General features: G+C 38.8%; 1 protein-coding gene across 4 annotated transcripts in view; it reads left to right on the top strand.

The window, feature by feature from the left end:
* usp16 (ubiquitin specific peptidase 16) overlaps positions 1–19,704 on the top strand; it is a 62,117-nt gene extending 42,413 nt beyond the window's left edge. For all 4 annotated transcript variants that reach the window (XM_072260609.1, XM_072260610.1, XM_072260611.1 and 1 more), the window contains 10 exons: positions 1,359–1,446; positions 6,999–7,080; positions 8,087–8,178; positions 11,152–11,208; positions 12,279–12,455; positions 12,931–13,672; positions 14,569–14,660; positions 17,323–17,409; positions 18,022–18,175; positions 18,997–19,704. In XM_072260609.1, coding sequence (XP_072116710.1) covers positions 1,359–1,446; positions 6,999–7,080; positions 8,087–8,178; positions 11,152–11,208; positions 12,279–12,455; positions 12,931–13,672; positions 14,569–14,660; positions 17,323–17,409; positions 18,022–18,175; positions 18,997–19,121 — 1,696 coding nt within the window. In that variant the 3' untranslated portion in view covers positions 19,122–19,704. The remainder of the gene's footprint in view (positions 1–1,358; positions 1,447–6,998; positions 7,081–8,086; positions 8,179–11,151; positions 11,209–12,278; positions 12,456–12,930; positions 13,673–14,568; positions 14,661–17,322; positions 17,410–18,021; positions 18,176–18,996) is intronic.
* Positions 19,705–21,260: the final 1,556 nt, after the last annotated feature.

The raw sequence follows: 21,260 nt of genomic DNA, 5'->3' as shown, positions 1-21,260 counted from the left end.
GATATACAACACTATTTAAAGGGTAAAATACCAGGAAAATGGTCAGCAAAACAGAAGAGCTGGTCATTAACTTCAAGAAGGGAAGTGTTGCACATGCTTCTGTTTGCATCAAAGGTGCTACGGTTACAAGGGTTGAAAGCCTCAGATTCCTAAGAGTGAACATCATGAATACCACGTACAGACGAGATTCACCAAAATATTTCTTTCCAGTGCATTCAATGGTAGTGGCTTCTGTGGGGTCAACCAAAGGTGTTAATATCTTTTTTAATCGTATTTTTTATGATCACAAGACTCTGCTGAACATTAAGAGCTTAGGGTACTGCAGGTCTACCCTCTAGGTGAGTTGTCATTGGCAGAGAAACTGAAGGAGCTGGTCTTGCTGTGCATTGTGCTGCTGCCTGTGTCAGAGAGGAGTCTACGTGCAAAGGTGATGGGCAGTCTAACAGCAAGTGGTCATCTCAGTTGCTTTTCTTGTGATCACAAGACCCTGTTGGACATTGCTAAGGTGGAATCCTGCAAGCCAATTCACTGGTTTATTGGCGGATAGCAAGGGATTTGCATGGCCTTGGTTGTAGTGAGGGCTAGGCCTCAAGGCAATGTTGCCTGTTTATACTTGCCCAGGATTGAAGTGTCAGAGTTGGTGTGCTTACTCCGTCTTGGACTAAATATTTTTTTGTATGATTGTATTGTATTATGCGCTATATGTGCCATGTGCTGTGTGTGACTGTTGGTACTGTGTTTTGCACCTTGGCCCCAGAGTACCGCTTTACTTGGCTGTTTCCATGGGTATTCATATTCATGTATGATTGAATGACGATTAAACTTGAACGACAGAATCATTTCTGTTGTGAGGGGACACTGGATAGGCTGAGTTTATTCTTTTTGAAGTAGAGAAAATTGAGGGGGAACCTTACTGAGTTATACAAAATTATGAGGGGTGCAGATAGTAGGAAACATTTTTTCCAAGCAAAAGAAAATCCTCTAAGCAGAGGTATCTCCATCCAGACAGAACAGGTTTAGTAAGAAGGAAGAAAACTGGAGAGGATTTGAGGATTTTTATTTTCACTCAGGATGATTGAAATTTGGAGTGCACTGTTAGAGGAGGTGGAAGAGGTCAAATGGCTTGTATTTCTTAGATCAAAGAAAGAATGTCTTTTTTTAAAAATGCAGTGGAATTTCCTATGGGGACAGGAAGGGCCTCATCATATTAAGAGGCTTCGGATATGAACTGGCAAGTATTGAACTTTGAGGCATAGAATGACTCAAGGCTAAGTACAAGGAGCTGTATTGTTAAATAAGTTCTCTGTTATAGATTTGTGTCTTTATATGTTGCCTCTTCAAATCTTGTTTTTACTCAGGGCCGTGCGCTTTAAAGGGTTTCAACAGCAAGATAGCCAGGAGTTACTTCATTATTTATTAGATGGAATGAGAACCGAGGAGATCAAAGTAAGTAAATCCTGTGGATTTGTATGAATGTAGGTAGATAAAATGTAGTACTGAAATATATAAGACCATATCATAAGACAAGGGAGCAGAATTAAGCCATTAAGTCTCCTTTGCTATTCATTGCTGACTTACTTTCCTTCTCAATCCCATTTTTTTTTACCTTCTCCTTTGACATCCTTACTAATCAAGAACCCTATCAGCTTTTGCTTTAAATATACTGAATGACCTGACCTTCCCAGCCATCTCTGGCAATGAATTCCACAGACTCACCACTGTCTGGCTGAAGAAATTCCTCCTCATCTCTGTTCTAAAGGGATATCCTTCTATTTTGAGGTTTTGCCATTATACATTAACTCTTTCATTCCCGGGATCATTCTCGTGAACTTCCACTGGAATCTCTGCAATGCCAACGTATCTTTTCTTAGATATGGAGCCCAAAACTTTATATGCGGGCTGACCAATGCTTTAATAAGCCTCAGCATTACATCCTTGCTTTTATATTCTAGTCCTCTGGAAATGAATTAACATTGCATTTGCGTTCCTCACTACAGGTTAATCTTCAAAGAATCATGATGCACTATGACTCCCAAATCACTTTTCAAATCTGATTTCTGTATTCTCTCCCTGTTTAGAAAATAGTCTATGACCTACCATTCCATCTGCCACTTCCTTGCACATTCTTCTAATCTGTCCCAAGTCTTTCTGCAGACTCCTTGCCCCTCCACCTATCTTTGTAACATCTGCAAATTTGGCCACAAAGCCATCAAATGCATCTTCCAGATTATTGACCTATAACATGAAAAGTAGCACACTTAAACTCCTACCTCTGCGGAGCACCACAAGTTACAGGCAAGTAACCAGAAAAGGCTTCCTTTATTTCCACACTTTGCCTTCTGCCAGTTAGCCAATCTTTCTATCCATGCTGGTATCTTTTCTGTAATATCATGGGTTCTTGTATTGCTTAGTTGCCTCATGTGCGGTAGCTTGTCAAAGACCTTCTGGAAATCCAAGTACACGATACCCACTGACTCCTTTGTCTATCCTGCCTGCTTTTTCCTCAAAGAATTCCGTCAGATTTGTCAGGCAAGATTTCCCCATAAGGAAGCCATATTGATTTTGGTCAACTTTATCATGCGCCTCCAAGTTCCCCGAAACCTCATCCTTAATAATAGACTCGCACATCTTCCCAACCACTTAAGTCAGGTTAATTGGCTTATGATTTCCTGTCATTTGCCTCTCTCCCTTAAAGAGTGGAGTGACATTTGTGATTTTTCCAGTCGTTTGTAACCAATCCAGAATCTACTCATCCCTCCACAATCTCTTTCAGAGCCCTAAGATGCAGTTCATCTGATCCCAGTGATTTGACTACCTTCAGACCTTGCAGCTTCTCAGACACTTTCTCCTTGCTAATAGCAACTACACTCACTTCTGCCCTCTGACATCTCCTAATTTCTGTTGGTGTCCTCTACAGTGAAGACTGGTGCAAAGTGCTTCTTGAATTTGTATGCCATTTCATTGTCTCCCATTTCTGCTTCTTTCCCAGCAGTTTAATGTCCACTCTTGCCTTTCTTTTACTCCTTATACATCAACAATCTTTTAGTATCCCCTTTTATATTACTGCCTAGCTTATTTCATCCCAATCCTCAAGCTTCCTACTAATTTTTGCTTTATTGTATGCACTTCTTTTGTTTTTATGCTCTTTGACTTCTGTTGCCATCTATGGTTACCTCATCATGCCATTAGAATGCTGCTGCTTTGAAATGACCATGTATCATCTGAATTAATCCCAGAAACTCCAACCAATGCTGCTCATCTCCCCTTCCAATCAACTTTGGCCAGCTCCTCTCTTATGCCTTTTCTCCCTCTCAAACTGCAGGGTGTACTATCATAATATTATCATATTATGATTACTGCCTCCTAAGGGTTCCTTTACCTTAAGCTGCCTAATCAAATCTGGTTCATTACACAACACAATCACAAATTGCCTTTTCCCTAGTGAGCTCTACCATAAGCTGCTCTAAAAAGCCATTTCATAAGCATTCTTCAAATTCCTTCTCTTGGGATCCAGTACAAACCTGATTTTTCCAATCTACCTGCAATATTGCAGTCCCTAATGACCATAACATTACTTTACTACAGTCCTTTTTTATCTCCTGTTGTAATTTGTACCCCACATCCTAGCTACTGTTCGGACTACATGGGACACCATGGTAGTATAGTGATTAGTGTAATGCTATTACAGCTTGGGATGTTGGAGTTTGGAGTTCAAATCTGGTGTCTTCTGGAAGCAAGTTTGTACGTTCCTTCCTGTGTGTGAGTGGGTTTCCTCTCACGGTCCAAAGATGTACCGGTTAGTTGGTCACTGTAAATTGTCCAGTGACTAGGCTAGGGTTAACTTGCTGAGTGGTGCAGCTCAAAGGGCCAGAAGGGTCAGTCTGGCACTGTAAGTAAACAAACTTCTGTCAGGGCCTTTTTATCTTTGCAATTTCTTAACTACCCACAAGGATTCTGCTTCTTCTGGTCCTATGTCACTTCTTTCTGAGGATTTAATTCTTTCTTTTTAAGTAACAAATCTACCGCACCCCCTTTCACCACCTTCCTGTCTTTTTGATAGGATGTGTATCATTGGATGTTAAGCTCCTAGATCTGGTAACCTTAACTCAGTGATTCCCACAATGTCATACCTGCCAATTTCTAACTACACTTCAAGATCATCTGCCTTATTTCATACACTACCTGCTTTCAGTCCTGTATTCCCCATGTTTCTTTTCTATTGTCTCTATGTTGCCTGAAGTTCAATTCTTAGCCCCTTCTAAACTTTGTTACTTTATTCTCAACCTCTTCTGCATGCTCCTTCCCTTTCACTTTACCCATATTTTTCCTAGGTGTTGAATCCAAGCAATTCAATTTATCTTAAAGCCCTATCCACAGCCCTAGGTATGCGATTCACCAGAATCTTGGTTCCATCATGGTTCAAGTGGAGTCCGTCCCATTGTAGCAGTTCCCTCCTTCCCCAATGCTGATACCAATGTCCACAAATTCAGATCAGCTCCTTTCACACTAGTCTTTGAGCCATGCATTTAACTTTCGGATCTTATTAACCCTTTGCCAATTTGCACATGGAGCCTGCAACTATCCAGTGATGACTACCTTTTTGGTTCTATGTTGTAATTTAGTCCCTCGCAGCTCAGATTTCCTCAGCAGATCCTATTTTCCTCAGCAGATCCTATTTTCTTCCTTTATGGTTGGTACCCACATGGACTCCAACAATGATTCTTTGTCCTCCCTCTCTGAATTCCTGTGCAGATCTGACAAGACGTCCCAGTCTCTGGCGCCATGCGGACAGCACAGCCCTTGGGACTCTCTATTCTTACAACAGAGGATTGTGTCTACTCTACTGACTATACTATCCCTAACTATAACTACATTTCTCTTCTCTTTCCCCCACCCCCTTGAATGGCTCACTGATCCATGGTGCCATGGTTCAGTTTCTCATCCTTCCTGTAACCCCCATGCTCATCCTCACAGGGAGCAGCAAACTCAGGCGTGTTGGGCTGAGGTTCCTCCAGCACTAACTATCGAATCTTCCTACCTGCCTCACTCGCAGTTACGCCGCCTTGTCCCCAGCCATAGACCGAATTTGAAGTAGTTAATATAATGGGTGTGACTGTCTCCTGAAACAGTATCCAGGTAACTCTCTTCCTCCCTGATGCATCCGTTCTCAAATATCAAACACGATTTCCTGTAGTTTCACAAAGTAATTATTTTATAAGCAGAGTTGTATATGTATATAGACTTAATTTACGAGTTCCCTTGGAGCAGTCCAACGTGCAGATCTGGTTTTGTGCAGTTTCTAAGCTCTACCAATCCCACCTTTGTATTGCAGGCAATCCACTTCCATGTACATACACTTTTGTAAATTTTGTGGGCTGTGATTTCAGAAAAAGGAATTCATTTGCTTTACTGTCTCAATATCAGAATCATTTCATTTCAATACCTTCAGAAATCTGTATAATTACTTGCAACATACAAGCACACTATAGAGTAGGAGTTCCCAACCTTCTTTATGCCATGGACCCCTACCATTAACTAAGGGGTCAATGGATCCAAGTTTGTGAACCCCTGTTACGGAGTACGCCAGTGTAGTTCATGAAAGAAAAATCTGGGATCTGGCAACATTAAAACTGATATGTGGCTGTAATTTAAAGAAAAACTTTCTAAAAATGTACATGTTGCATAGCTTCCGATGCTGAGGTCATTGAAGTTAGTCCATGATTGAGTGCACCAATTTAATTGTGGATGAAATTGAATTTGTAGATCACGGCAGGGTTGTTTACAAAAATTAAACCTTTTTGTCATCGTCCACCTAAGTAAATTTAATATGAATTTTCCACTTTCATTTGTGGATGGTCAGATCTTATTTAGTTAAAATTGATTTAGATAATTCAAAATGCATTCACTTAACTGAATACACATCAATATAGGCATTTAAGGATGGTCTGATGTTCGGTGAAGACATCTGATATTGATGCAAAAGATATAAATTTCAATAAACAAGATTGAGTAACAGAGTGGAGGGTATTATGAATAATGCAGATAAGCATTGATTTAACTTTAACTAAGAATGTCACTAATTCAGGAAAAGTATGATGTAGAAATATAACTTTTAGTCCAGCGGTGCTTTATTAAAACTAACAGCACTGTTCCGTAGACTTCGAGGAGAGTACCCTTAACTTGAAGTAACAACATTATAAAACTCCCCCACTGTCAATGATCTGCAACTGTAAAGCAAAATGCTTGATCCTAGCTATCTTGTACTTTTTGCTTTTTCTTTTGTTCTAAGCTTGTTCTTAGCTGCAGCTGTAATCTGTTGAGTAACCTAGAATTTAAATCCAAATACTGACTGTGGTTGTATTGCTGCATTCACCTGCTTTCACAATAGGCTTCAATTAATCTTGTTGCCCAAAGTCAAAAGCTTTCCATGGTAAAGAAGCTGAGTTGAAAATGATATTTCTCCCCTTCGATTCTGGCAGCAAACCCAGATTATTGATTTATTAATGATCTTGTTGAAATGAATACTCAGTGTCTTTTATTCTTAGATTTGACAGTGAAAACAGTTATATTTATGTGGGTCATTAATCAAGCTTTGTTGTTTTTACAGAGCGCTTGATGGATTGGAAAAAATGTAAACAGATTTTAGCTGACTTGATTGATATTTTAGAATTAAATAAATGTAAAATGCTTTGAAGTTTTGCCACATAGAATTTAGTTATTGGCATTCATTCTTTATTCATTGCCTTGTATTTTATTTATTAAGTGCAACTAAGAAGTAAGTACATTGTGGAATTTAGAGTTCTGTGTTTTGCAAGTATAATCGAGATTTTTGTATCTGTATGGAGGTTGTTAAATAGTTGAGATTAAGGAGATTGGAGCATTGGATGGAATTGCTTGCTTTTCATTTTTGCTTGTATAATTGAAGCCACCATATTTATACTCTAGTGCTAAAGAAATTATTTTTTGAAATTATCTTTTAATTTCATTTCGTATCTCAGCGATTTGGTGCTGCCATTTTAAAAGCCTTAAATTATCCTTCAGAGAAGAGGGAAGATGAAGAATCCAGGAAAATCAGGAAAGGTAATGCCATATTATTACATGTAACTATTATTGGAACTTTCCTAGTGGCTCATTGTCTACATGTGCTGGCTGATGTGCCATTGAACTACATAAATCAAAGGATTACTGATGTGTTTGAATTTGTGGTAGAGATGCTGTGTTTGCCTTAATGCCCAATGATGGGAAGTGGAGGAGGGGGTGAACCAACCTGTGTTTCAGATGTCATCAGAGTAAAGTGGCTGCCTCATAGTGCTAGTGACCTGGGTTCAATCCTGATGTTGGAAGCTGTCCGCATAGTATGCATGTGCTCTCTGTTATCGCATAGTTTCCCCAAGTATTGCAGTTTCTGCTCACATCCCAAAGATATATGGGTTAATTAACCACTAAGTATAAGTTCCACAGATATTGGTTGGTAAATTTGAAGAAAGTTGATAAGAATTTGGTGGAAATGAAATGGGATTAGTATAAATGGATGCTAGATAGTTGGCATGGATTTGGTGTGCCAAAAGGCCTGTATGACTCCGATTAGGAGCAAAGATGGGCTGAACTTGATTTAGTAGATTATGACTCCGTTTTGTTCCACACAAGAAGAATGGATACTGAGGCATTAAATGAATCTAATTGGATGCACAGATTTGAAGACCTAAAAGCAAAAGTATTATAGTAACTCTTTTAAAGGAGTACATTTCCTGCTTGTGACTTGCTGCAGTACCCAGAAGCAGCCATTTGTTCAAATTTAAGCAAATATGCAAAAACTATCAGGAACTTGTATAAAGGACTGTTGTATCTGAATATTTGGTAATCATAGCCAGTACCATTTGATATCCTTTAATCTCTCTGGTTTAGCACTGTAACGACAAATAACATGTTGTACTAGCTTTGCATGTTATGTTTATAATTCAGAGCATCATTGTGTCAAAGACATATTTTTTGTAAAACTGAGTAAGAAGGAAACTCTATAATAATGTTATTCATAAGGTAATAATTCATGCTTTCTCATATAAAAAATCATTTTTCCCCTTTTCAGTATATGAAAATGAGGCTTCCATGCTGAATTTTGTTGACCAGGTTTTTGGTGGGACTTTGACAAATACAATCATGTGTGAGGAGTGTAAAGTGGTAAGGTTGATTACATGATAGATAAGATAAACTTTTACAGATATTGTGTGAACTTAAAAACATGCTTTCTGTACATTGATGTCCTTCATAATTTTTGTTTGCCATAAGTTTGCATGGCTGATTTTTTTTTCTTCCCTCCTGAAGGTGTTCACGTAATGAGAAGCAACTTGATAGTGCCTTGTATCCACAGTACCCTCTGCATTGAGCCTTGATACTGAGCAAGTTATGAGATATTGGGACTGTTGCAACAGGGTCGTATCCTGACCTCCCTCGTGGATCCCTAGAATCTGAATGGGTTTCTTTTTCTCTAAACTTGCATTCTTTGTGGGAGTTGCAGCAGTACTAGTCATGCAGTGACCAAGTCCCTGTTAAACAGAGCGAGAAATTTTAAACCAATGCTTGTCTAGTCTTGATGATAGATCTTGCAAAACTACTGCAGTATGTAAACTGAATAACAAATTAACAGAGGTTGTGATCTGCATCGAGCATGTAACTGGTAATTTAACAGTAATGAACGTTTTTCTCCTTGTGTGACATTATTTTATTAGAAGTAATACTACAAGGTCCTTTGGTTTAGACCGTATATAGGGTGTGCCCATAACATCACTATTTTTTGTTAAGTAAATAAAAAACAGTTTCATGTACTTAATGCCACCATATCAGTATTCTCCATGGGGCTTTTATAAAATGAAACTATTTATAATCCCATTTCTGAAACCCAAGATGCTTTGTTTTAGAAACATAGAAACATAGAAAATAGGTGCAGGAGTAGACCATTCGGCCCTTCGAGCCTGCACCGTCATTTATTATGATCATGGCTGATCATCCAACTCAGAACCCCGCCCCAGCCTTCCCTCCATACCCCCTGATCCCCGTAGCCACAAGGGCCATATCTAACTCCCTCTTAAATATAGCCAATGTACTGGCCTCAACTGCTTCCTGTGGCAGAGAATTCCACAGATTCACCACTCTCTGAGTGAAGAAGTTTTTCCTAATCTCGGTCCTAAAAGGCTTCCCCTTTATCCTCAAACTGTGACCCCTTGTTCTGGACTTCCCCAACATCGGGAGCAATCTTCCTGCATCTAGCCTGTCCAATCCCTTTAGGATTTTATACGTTTCAATCAGATCCCCCCTCAATCTTCTAAATTCCAACGAGTACAAGCCCAGTTCATCCAGTCTTTCTTCATATGAAAGTCCTGCCATCCCAGGAATCAATCTGGTGAACCTTCTTTGTACTCCCTCTATGGCAAGGATGTCTTTCCTCAGATTAGGGGACCAAAACTGCACACAATACTCCAGGTGTGGTCTCACCAAGGCCTTGTACAACTGCAGTACATAAGTGCTGAAAAACAATTAATGCATGGTTAGGTCTCCAATTTGCATGATAAAAACAATAAAGATTTAAAGAAATTTACCTTTCAGGTACTCTCTTTTTTTACTGTGGATCGCTGCTACAAATTGGACATAGTATTTGCAATGTCAATATACTAAATCTCTAATGACTGAAAATCACCTTAATTATCATTTGAAAATTAATTATCATTTGAAAGCATTGGTAACCTTGGACAGTAAAATATCTCTTGTATCAATGTAGCTGAAACACAGAGGTCAATTAGGATACACTTTCTGCGCCGATCTACTGCAAGGATTGCTCTAAGCCACTTTATCAGCTTCCTATTTTTGAAATGAGTCAGTCACATTCTTCAGATGTTTTGAAGAACAATTGAGAATGTGTACTGTTTTTAAAGATATGGGGTTAAGTGTTCTTGAGGATATGCACATACAAAATGTTTTGTGTACCAAGATGTAATTATTATGATTAATTAAAATCAAAGAAATTGGTAGTATTATATACAAATTACTTAAGAGTTTGAGCTAGTTAGTACAAGGTTAATGACGTGATTCTTTAGCAGTGTGGAGGAATAGATCCATGTCCAATTGGTGGGGTGATTAAGAAGGCTTATGGTACGTTGATGACCTTTATTAGTCAGGGGACTGAGGTAATGTTGCAGCTCTATTAAAATGGTTAGATCACACTTGGAGTAATGGCTTCCCTTCTGTGGTCACTTCACAATAGCAAGGATGTAGAAGCTTTAGACGGTACAGAGAAGATTTAGCAGGATGCTGCCTGGATTAGGGAGTATGTTTTATAAAGAAAGGTTGAGTGAGCTAGGCTTTTCTCTTTGGAGTGAAGGAAGATGAGAGGTGACTTGATAGAGGTGTACAAGGTTTAAAGAGGCATAGATAGAGAAGACAGCTCGCTTCTCTTCCACAGGGCGGAAATAACATATGAGAGGGCATGATTTTAAGCTGACTGGAGAAAAGTATAGGGGAAATTTTAGAGGTTGGATTTTTGAATACAGTGGTAAGTGGATGGAACAAACTGCCAGAGGTGGTAGTAGAGGTAGATACATTAGGGACATTTAAGAAACTTTTATATTGGCACGTGAATGAAAATGAAATGGAGGGTGCTGTGGGAGGAAATGGTTAGATTGATCTTGGAGTAAGTTTAAAAAGTCAGCACAACATCATAGGTTGAAGGGTCTGTACTATGATGTAATGTTCTATACTCTGTTACTAAATGTCCTGCTGTTTCAGATGAGAAAAATCTTTGGCCTCTGATTTTGCTGCAGTGGCCTCTGTTACGAGTGCATTGTATAGATGGGTGAAGAGCATCGTTGGCCTAGCTGTGTCTTCCCCGTGATTAAACACCCTTGCATTGTATTAGGAATAAAAGAACAGTCAGAAGCTGAATTGAATTGCCTTTATTTCTTATATTCTTCACGTACATGTGGAGTGAAAATCCTTATGTTACATCTCTGTCTGAATGTACAATGTGCAAATTATAGTAGTATGTACAGAAACTGCAACTGTTCAAGGAATGTCATTGCAACAGTTGAAGAGGTAAAAATATTTTACTTACATCAATAATAAATTACTTAAAATATGAATATTTTGTGACTTACCCTACAGGTTACATTAGTGAAAGAAACCTTTTTAGACTTGTCACTACCTGTTTTGGATGATCAGGTAAAATATTGCCTTTTTTAAAATTTGATTTGATTGTGAGGGAAATGTGTATACGTTTAATAATTAGAGGCATATCTTACTTATACGTGGGCATTATTGCTTGATTTACTTTGTTCTGAATTTTAAAGATAATTGCTATTTATTTTCTTATCAATGTCTTTTAATGACATAATTAGAGACGATGTAGTAGAGGATAGAGTGAGATTGGCCTCACTTTTTGTTTCACTTGTATCTTAATTTTCACCAGAGGTTGGTGGATAACAAACACTGAGAGTTTGAGCTTATTTTCCCTCAAACTAAAAGCCATGGTCAGATAGTCAGTGGACAGATACCCTAATTGTCTCTCTGAACTGTCTGTGTAAATGTTCTTTTGTGGGTGTCATTTTCTTCAGTTGGACAATTATTCATTTGTATAATAACTTGTTCAAGTGGGCATGACAATCATTGGAATTGGCTGTGGAAATGTCTACAGTCAATGAGAACAAGAGTGGCTACTTAAATCTCTCTTGAGCCATTCATTCAAATTAGTTTATTTGCATTATAATCAGTTTCTGATCTTGGTTCTATATGACTTCCTTAACAAAAACAACCTGCACCTGTTTTCTTTCGTGTACTGGATGAAGAAAAAACTTCTTGGCATTGCTAACGAATGGTCTAACACCTTATATTTTAAAAATTCCATTTCCAGATTCTATTACGCACTTCAAGTGTGTTCACTTGACCCAATCAACTCCATAATTCACATTAGGTCATTGCCAATCAGAATATTGAATATTTTTACTGCCAGTTCACAACTTTATCTGAAGGAATCTAAAGATTTTGGCACTGGGAAGGAGTTAGTAATTATTATGATTATTTTGAAATATTTGGTACTAATATTTTTGTCCTTGTAAGGTATCATTGTATGAGGCTGAGTCATTAAATCTCTTATAGCAAAGTTGTGCAAAACTTAAAAGTGTTTGATATTGTTTAATGGTTATTTGTTTGTTTCCCATGTTTGTTTGACCTCCATCTGCAGAGCAGTGAATGCACAATTAATTAGTACACTTAATTGTGGTGCTCTATTGCAGGGTGACAAGAAGAAATCCCAGGGAAAGGGTGGAAGAAACACTACTGAGAATGATGAAGATGAAAATCTTGGTCATTATAATGGAAATTTTATCTCTAAGGACAGAAATGAAATTTCAACTGTCCCAAGCAAATATGAACAAAAGAAGGCAAAGAAACAAGCTAAAAAGCAAGCCAAAGTAAAGATTCCTCTTCTGTAATCAAACTATTTGTCATTTTGTGTCGTAGAAGTTTAGAGTTCATTTGGTGCCTCAGTCTCTTCTGGGTTTCTGTGTAACAATCCAAGCTAATTCCAGTGGCACTCTCTACTGAACACCTCCACTCCTCCCAATTTTTACTCTATGGCCTATTTCAGTTCCTTGTCTACATGCTGGCGTTCAGTAGCTCCATACAAAAACACAGCTGGTTCCCACGTCCATGATGTTTACATCTAGCTCAGTTTTTTCATCTTGGCTTTAACTCATCACAGTGCCTGACCAACCTATAGTCTTAAAATTTATCTAACTAAAGAAACGGCCTAAGATATTTCCTTCGGTCATTATCATATGCTCAATTCCCTGTCCGCTGATTCCATCCTTCCTCTTGATTACTATGTGCTCTTTTGTTAATTGCATTATAATATATCTGCAAATGTTATGTTTTGCTTTGTTTTAGCACCATCGCCGACAGCAGAAATCCCAAGCGAAAACACTTAGTTTAGAGGATTCCGCTGTCAAATGTTCTTTGGATGAAGATCAGAGAGGAAAACATGATGCCTCTGCAGAAGGCAGTGAGGACGTAGACTCAAATGGCATTGAAGCAGAGGCCTCTCCAGAACCAGATAAATGTAACAGCTTATCAACTGACCATTGTCTTGGGACCACAGCAAAAGAAACTATGGCAGTTAATGGTCAAGAAGTGAGCCAAGAAAATCTAGATGTTGAAGAGGACAGCAAATCTGCTGAAACTGAACAAAAAGAAAGGTACTCTGATTCCCATAATTCCAAGGACTCTGACACTTCAGATACATTAGAGTCAAACAGAATTTCAGAGGACCTAGTTAGTGCATCCAGTGAAGATGAAGAAACGGTTATCAATACTATGAATAAACTGAATCTCGATGAGTCCGCGACAAATCATGATGAAATAACTTCAAACCAAGTGGAGTGTGAGAGTGATTCTGGAACTCCAAATGATCAACTCTCTTCCATTAAAAATGGACGGACGTTGTTCTTGGATCCAGAGAAAGCATTTTGCACACCTACAAACAGAAAGCTGCTCAGTGGAAAAGACTGCTCTGTTGAGGCTTGTTTACAGCAGTTCACTCAGATAGAAAATCTCACTGGAGCAAATAAACTACTTTGTGAAGAATGTACCAGAAGACAGTACAAACGTGGAATAAAGAGCAATGCAAATGGTAGTAAAGCAATTTCAAATCTGTGCCTTTCATTACAGTTGTCTATCATGTATCTGGTGTTAACTTGTTGAAAAGTATGATATTAGTTAGCATTGCATCACTTCGGCTAGTTCCAGAATTCAAATTTAATTCTTAGTTGTATCAAGTCTTTAAAGTTGGGTGCAGCAATAATGCTTACAGGAGAAACGATGATGTATTCGCAATAGGTGTCCAAGTGCTTAGTCAAAAGGAAGTTTTTAAGCAGTGTCAAGGCATGGCTGAAGGTATACCTGCCAGTGACAGGAGTATAGAATGTGTTGGAGATCAAAGTGGTGAGGAAAAGAACAGAGAATTTCCTGGAGGGTTGAGTTGGATGAGCTTAACTTGGATTGGATCCAGATTGTGGGTACTGTATTGGTGAACAGTGATTCAGTATAAATTAGTTTGAATGGGTGTGTAAAGAGTTGCGTATAGGGGAGAAGAGGTCATGGTGTTGGAAGCTGAGTCTGGTGACATTAGAATAGTTAGTATGGGGTTTTAACAAAAGCTTGGATAGTGGATGTGATTTACTTTCTGTCAGTAGAAACACAAAAGCCTACACTTAACAGGACTTCTTGAACAGCATGGTTATTAAATCGTATATGCAAACTTATAATTCCAAGTGCAAGTTAGTAAAAATGCTTCTGTTGCTAAATCAAAAGGTCATAATATTTTTGCACACTATTTACTCAGATTGGGGCTAATTCAGTTTTGTGATGATGTATTTTGATCTTTTGCTTTCATTATGTTCACCATTGACAGAAAACTCTTGTTGTATGTTGAAGTAGTCATCCATTAGCAGACTGCTTGCTTTGCATTGGAATGTAGCAATGCATATTGAATCTTGTTTCTATTTTTTTTTCAAAACATGTTGGCAGATGACAAGTGTGTGTACAGGAATGCCAAGAAACAAATACTTATTTCGTCATTTCCCCCAATTCTTATACTTCATTTGAAAAGGTTTCATCAGGTAATTTTTTTGGGGGTATTCCTGGTTCTGTGTTTCACCATTGTATTTTATTTAAAAGTCAAGTGACTTGTGGATAATGTCTATTACAACAGTGAAAAATTATTTTAGAAAATACCTTCTGACCACTGGGATCTTGTTTTGTTTACATTTTCACGGGATATCATTGTCCACATCTGGGAAGTACTGACCTCGATGCTGTAATTGTGACCATCTTTAAGAAAGGTGAGAAGTGGAACTGTGATAATCGCAGGGAAATCTCCCTGCTGTCTGCCACAGGAAAGACCATCGCCCACTTTCTCCCCATGGCCAAGGAGCTGCTCATTATATCATAGCATGGCTTCCAACCATCTCCAGGCAGATTGGACAATATTTTTCTGGGGTAACAAGATCATGAGAAGTGCAAACAATAGCTCCAACCATTTCACACGACTACCTTCATTCTTCCCAAAACCTTTGATTTTATCAACCTGGAACTATGAAACCACCTCAAATTATGCTGACTACAGAAATTTCTCTCTTAACTTGTGTTTGCTGCATATGGCAGGCAAACTGCAATACGAACTAACAAGTCTACGTCCGAACCAATCTAGTGAAGACCAACGTCAACATTTTGCCCTATCCCAACATGTCATACTTTCAGCTCCAATATACCTGCTTTGCGAATAGAGTGAATCTTCAAAACTAATAGGAAATTGTATAATCTGCAGTCTGCATCATCAGAGCTAAGGTCAGTCAAATCTCAGTGGTTGAACTGCAGTATAAGGACAACAGTTCAGTTTGCACACATTCAGAGAGAGAACTCTGAAACCTCATCAACTAGTTCACTAAGGTATACAACTGAATGGTCCTTGCACTAAACATCTGCAAACCTGTACCTCACTGCATTCAAACAATAAATGTTTATAGTGAAAATGTCGGCCATTTCCCATACCTCGGGAGTCATGCCCTCGTGAAGGCAGACATCAGTAATGAAAACGCTTAAATGCAGCCTTGGCTTGACAGCAGTGATTCCTGCCCTCCTGCATGCTCCTTGCACCTGATCTCCCTACAAAAGGGACTTCAGAACAATTTAAAAAAACATCAGCATTGCCTTCATAAAATCCTCCAAGTTCCTGGGAAGGTAAGGGAACCAATGAAGGCTTGCTTCCACAGCTACATTATAGCACCACATTATTTAGAATCAGATACTTAGTCTGAGTTGCACCTTGTGATGAGATCTGTGGAAGAGTTGCAGTTCCTGCATTAGCCACCTCCAAATGGAGTGGAACCGATTCATCCACAATCCTGAATTTTCCTACAATTAATTTGCACTTGTGACATTAGTGACTCCCATGTCAATAGTATTGCCTAACAGTCCAGAAATTAGAGGCTTAAGGGTATGAAAGATGCAAGTGGTTTAACCAGTTTTGAACAAACCTCTTTAGATGCAATTGCCTGATAGAATTTTTCACACCTCACCTAGATATTGAATAACTTAGCCATAGAGCAGTACAATACAGAAATAAGCTCTTTAGCAAATCTAGCCTATGCCAAACTATTTTTCTGCTGATCTACCTCTGATGTCACTTTCAAGGAATTATGTACCTGTATTCCTAGATCCCCCGTTCTACCTCACTCCTCAGTGCCCTACAGTTCACTGTGTAAGTCATGCTGGTTCAGATCCCACTGCCAGCTTTGATACCTTTCGTTGCTGTCCACTACACCAATAATCAAATTTGCTGATCCAGTTTACCCAGTCATCCAAATCATTGATATAGTTAACAAACGACAACTGACCCAGCACTGATCCCTCTGGCATATCACTAGTCACAGGCCTCTGGTCAGAGAGGCAACCATCTACTACCACTCTCTGGCTTCTCCTGCTTAAGCTAATGTTGAATCCAGACTCCCATACAGAGTTTTCTCAAAGGCCTTCTTAAACTCCATATACACAACATGCCTTGCCCTTCCTCCATAGACTTTCTTGGTAACCTCAGTGGTTAGATATGACCCAACACACACAACGATATGTTGACTATCTCTAATCAGGCCCTATATATCCAAATCTTATTTATTCTGTTCCTGGAATACTTTACCTACTACTGAAATCAGGCTCATCACCCTATAATTTACCTGTTTATTCTTGGAGCCTTTTTGAACAACAGAACATTAGCTTTCCTCTAGTCCTTGAACATTTCACCTACAGCTAAGGATGTTTCAAATACCTGTGCCAGGGCCCCTGCAATCTCTACAGTAGCCTCCTGCAAGATGCGAGGGGACACCGTATCAGGTTCTGAGGACTTACCCGCCCTAATTTGCCTCTAGACATCAAGCACCTCCTTTTCTGTAATCTGGATACGGTCAATGACCTTACTGTTTTGCCTCACTTCTATAGACTGTCCATCTTCTGAGTAAATACAAATGCAACAAATTCATTTAAGATCTCCCCCATCTCTTTCAGCTCCATGCATAAGTAACCGTGCTGATCTTCAAGTGAACCAATTTTGTCCCTTGCTATCCTTTGTTCTTAACATTTGCATAGATTCTCCGTAACCTTGTCTACCAGAGCAACCTATGCTTTCTTTCAACCCTCCTGAGGCTTAATGTAGATTGTTGCTTAACCAATCACTGACAAACCAATATGCTTTTAATAACTGAGGTCTGCACCATTCTTGTTTTTCAGCTGGGGTTCAATCTTCGTAAAATAAACAAGCATATCCATTTTCCAGAAGTTCTTGATCTTACTCCATTCTGTGCAGTGAGCTGCAAGGTATGTTAAACCAAAAAAAATTGAACACTCAACTGGTGTTCACGCTTTCACCAATCATTCAACAGCACTGATGTCACAAGTTTTATTAATCCAAATCAGAACCTTTTATACTTGATCAGTTTTTCTCCACTTTTCCTAAAGGTAACTGATGCCAAGGCTGAGAACATTAATATCATATGGTATTTTTGCATTGTCATATTAGTGATGTTCTGTTTATTTTTAATATAAATCACTAGTTTCAATACAAGAGAATTTAAGTATTAAAAAATAATTTTCAGCTTCGAGGGGTGACAGATTTAGAATTATTGAAATTTCAAATGAGGCTAACTTAAAGTTGCAATTTATCATAGACCATTTTTTTTTGTTTTGAAAGCTTTCTTGGCTCCCCACAATTTCCAGTAACAAATTTTCTCCCTTCTAAACTGCCTACTGTGAGACTTAGCTTGATTGATAGCTAGTCCTTAACTCATTACATATAAATTCTCAATATTCTGTTAGTCATGGTTAAAACTGCGTACCTGTTTAGTAATTCCTAGCAATAAGGCTGATAGTTGTAGTGCAGATGTTAGCAATTGTTGCACATTAACACTTGAGTTAACTATTTCATTACAGAATGTTGAAGGCTATACAAATATATCATACAGTCTCTATGGAGTTGTGGAACACAGTGGCACGATGAGATCTGGGCATTATACGGCTTATGTCAAGGTGCGAGCTCCCAGAAAACACCTTTCTGAATATGCGCTCAGTCGACGTAAAGTGCCAAGTAAGTGATGTTACCTCCAAATCCATGGTAATAGAGCAATGATTAAAATTGGGTTAATTAAAGTAAGTGTAGAAGGGCTATTACTTACCAAAGTAACATATGCTTCTTATCATTTGAAATTTATGCATGATTGTGTATTAATGTATGGAAACAATTAGTATATATTTTCATAAGCTTGGAATTAATCCATTGTCATTTGACTTTACAAGCTTTTCGAGGAAATTTTGGAATTGAGACTACTTACAAGTGGCAAATGCTTATCTGAAAGGAGATGTTTATGCTTTCAATTCTTAAACTACCCAGACATACTGAGATACTGTTCCTCTTTTGAATTTAGCCTCCCCTGTATCTTGTAACTGTTAACTGTTGCCCTCTACAGACGCTGCCTGACCAGCAGTTTCCCCAGTTACTCATTTTTTGCTCCATGATAAATCCTATTTGCAACTAACATGACTTTGGTGCTGGGGTGAGAGCACATAATTCAACTGAGTAATTTAGAACTTGCATCACAATACAGGCCATTCAGTCTGTCTACCTTGTGTTAACCAGTTCCATTCCCCTTATGGTTCCTTGTACAATTTCTCTCGTGTCCTTAGATTACTTTGCCATTCATAATTTAGGAACATGCCTTTATGTGGAAAGAAAATACAGGGTCCTCTTAAAAACCCATTCAGTTACAGGAAGAAAATATAAACTCCACCTAGACAGATTTTAGGTCAGGATCAAACCCAGGTATCTGGAGCTGTGGACAGCAATAATAAATACTGTAGTATTATGCAATTAGTATTAATATTTTACTAACTTGTTTATTTTTTAAATAGTTATCAATGCAGAGGCACCAAGGGGAAGGTGGTTCCACGTAAGTGATACCCATGTGAAAGCAGTGCCAGAGTCTGAAGTAATGAATGCGCAGGCCTACCTCCTGTTCTATGAGAGGATCTTTTAATTTTTGCTGATTAAATGAGTTATTGATCACTTTCATCTGTACCAGAATGGTCTACTTTTGTTTCTGAGGGAAGAAAAAATGGAATCTATGCAACATTTATCAAATGAAAACATTGACTGTGACAAGCACCAAAAATGTTATCTGTATGATCTGTAAATTAGTCTTTCTAAACCACTAAGATTACCATGTATTTTCCTACATATTAAACATTGATTTTTTTTAAAAGTAAGCAGTGATACTTTGGGAGAATAAAATTGATTCCTTTTAATAGCAAAATAAATTTCAGCATCCTTTAATCTGAGTAACTTTGAAACATTCATTGATGTATCCTTTTACATGTAAAATGAGTTGGGAGAATATGCAGGTTTTAATTAGGTTCAATTTTAATGGAGAATGCTTCGCAGTTCCACTCATTTACATGTAAAATGAAGATGGGTATTGATCAGATCTGTTAGCTTTTTCCATTCACTGAGGATCAACAACTTTGAGATACCTTTATTAAGTGATTTGTTTCATATGACGTGCTGAATTTCAATGTTGTAAGCTTTGTCTCAGGAAATTGCAATCAATAAAATTTAATTCTTGTCGTACATTGTTTTTTTCATAAACATTGCTTCACACCCACAGACTTAATTAATCAAGCCTCCCCTCTGAATTGTATTCAATACTTAGCCTTAACCGACATGAGTGGTCCATATCCCACTGTCTTTGTTTCAAGCTTTTTAACATCAACATCTTTACAATACACTCATACCCCACTTAACATTGAGGATATGTTCCTTGGAGGTGGAGCGCTATTGCCGAGGAGATTGCTGAGCCTCTGGCAATGATATTTGCATCATCAATGGGGACAGGAGAGGTTCCAGATTGGAGGGTTGCAGATGTTGTTCCCTTATTCAAGAAACGGAGTAGAGATAGCCCAGGAAATTATAGACCAGTGAGTCTTAATTCAGTGGTTGGTAAGTTAATGAAGAGCCTGAGAGGCAGGATTTTTGAACATTTGGAGAGGCATAATATGATTAGGAATAGTCAGCATAGCTTTGTCAAAGGCAGATTGTGCCTTATGAGCCTGATTGGATTTTTTGAGGATGTGACTAAACACATGGATGAAGGAAGAGTGGTAGATGTAGTGTATATAGATTTCAGCAAGGCATTTGATAAGGTACCCCATGCAAGGCTTATTGCGAAAGTAAGGAGGCATGGGATCCAAGGGACATTGCTTTGTGGATCCAGAGCTAGCTTGCCCACAGAAAGCAAAGATTGGTTGTAGACAGGTCATATTCTGCATGGAGTGGTGTGCCTCAGGGATCTGTTCTGGGACCCTTGCTCTTCATGATTTTTATAAATGACCTGGATGAGGAAGTGGAGGGATGGGTTAGTAAGTTTACTGATGACACAAAGGTTGGGGGTGTTGTGGATAGTGTGGAGGGCTGTTAGAGGTTGCAGCGGGACATTGATAGGATGCAAAACTGGGCTGAGAAGTGACAGATGGAGTTCAACCCAGATAAGTGTGAAGTGGTTCATTTTGGTCAGTCAAATATGATGGCAGAATATAGTATCAATGGCAAGACTCTTGGCAGTGTGGAGGATCAGAGGGATCTTGAGGTCCAAATCCATAGGACATTCAAAGCTACTACACAGGTTGACTTTGTGGTTGAGGCGGCATACAGTGTATTGGCCGCCTTCAATCGTGGAATTGAATTTAGGAGCGGAGAGGTAATGTTGCAGCTATTTTGGAGCCTGGTCAGACCCCACTTGGAGTACTGTGCTCAGTTCTGGTTGCCTCACTACAGGAAGGATGTGAAAACCATAGAAAGGGTGCAGAGGAGATTTACAAGGATGTTGCCTGGATTCGGGAGCATGCCTTATGAGAATAGGTTGAGTGAAGTCAGCCTTTTCTCCTTGGAGTGACAGAGGATGAGGTGACCTGATAGAGGTGTATAAGATGATGAGAGACATTGATCGTGTGGATAGTCAGAGGCTTTTCCCAGGGCTGAAATGGCTGCCACAAGAGGGCACAGGTTTAAGGTGCTTGGGAGTAGGTACAGAGGAGATGTCGGGTCAGTTTTTTATGCAGAGGGTGGTGAGTGCATGGAATGGGCTGCTGGCAATGGTGGTGAAGGTGGATGCGATAGGGTC

The sequence above is a fragment of the Mobula birostris genome, chromosome 6, assembly GCF_030028105.1.
Source record: "Mobula birostris isolate sMobBir1 chromosome 6, sMobBir1.hap1, whole genome shotgun sequence".
Classification (NCBI taxonomy): Eukaryota; Metazoa; Chordata; class Chondrichthyes; order Myliobatiformes; family Myliobatidae; genus Mobula; species Mobula birostris.
Note: the sequence above shows the minus strand (reverse complement) of the source record. Positions and strands in the feature narration are given on the sequence as shown.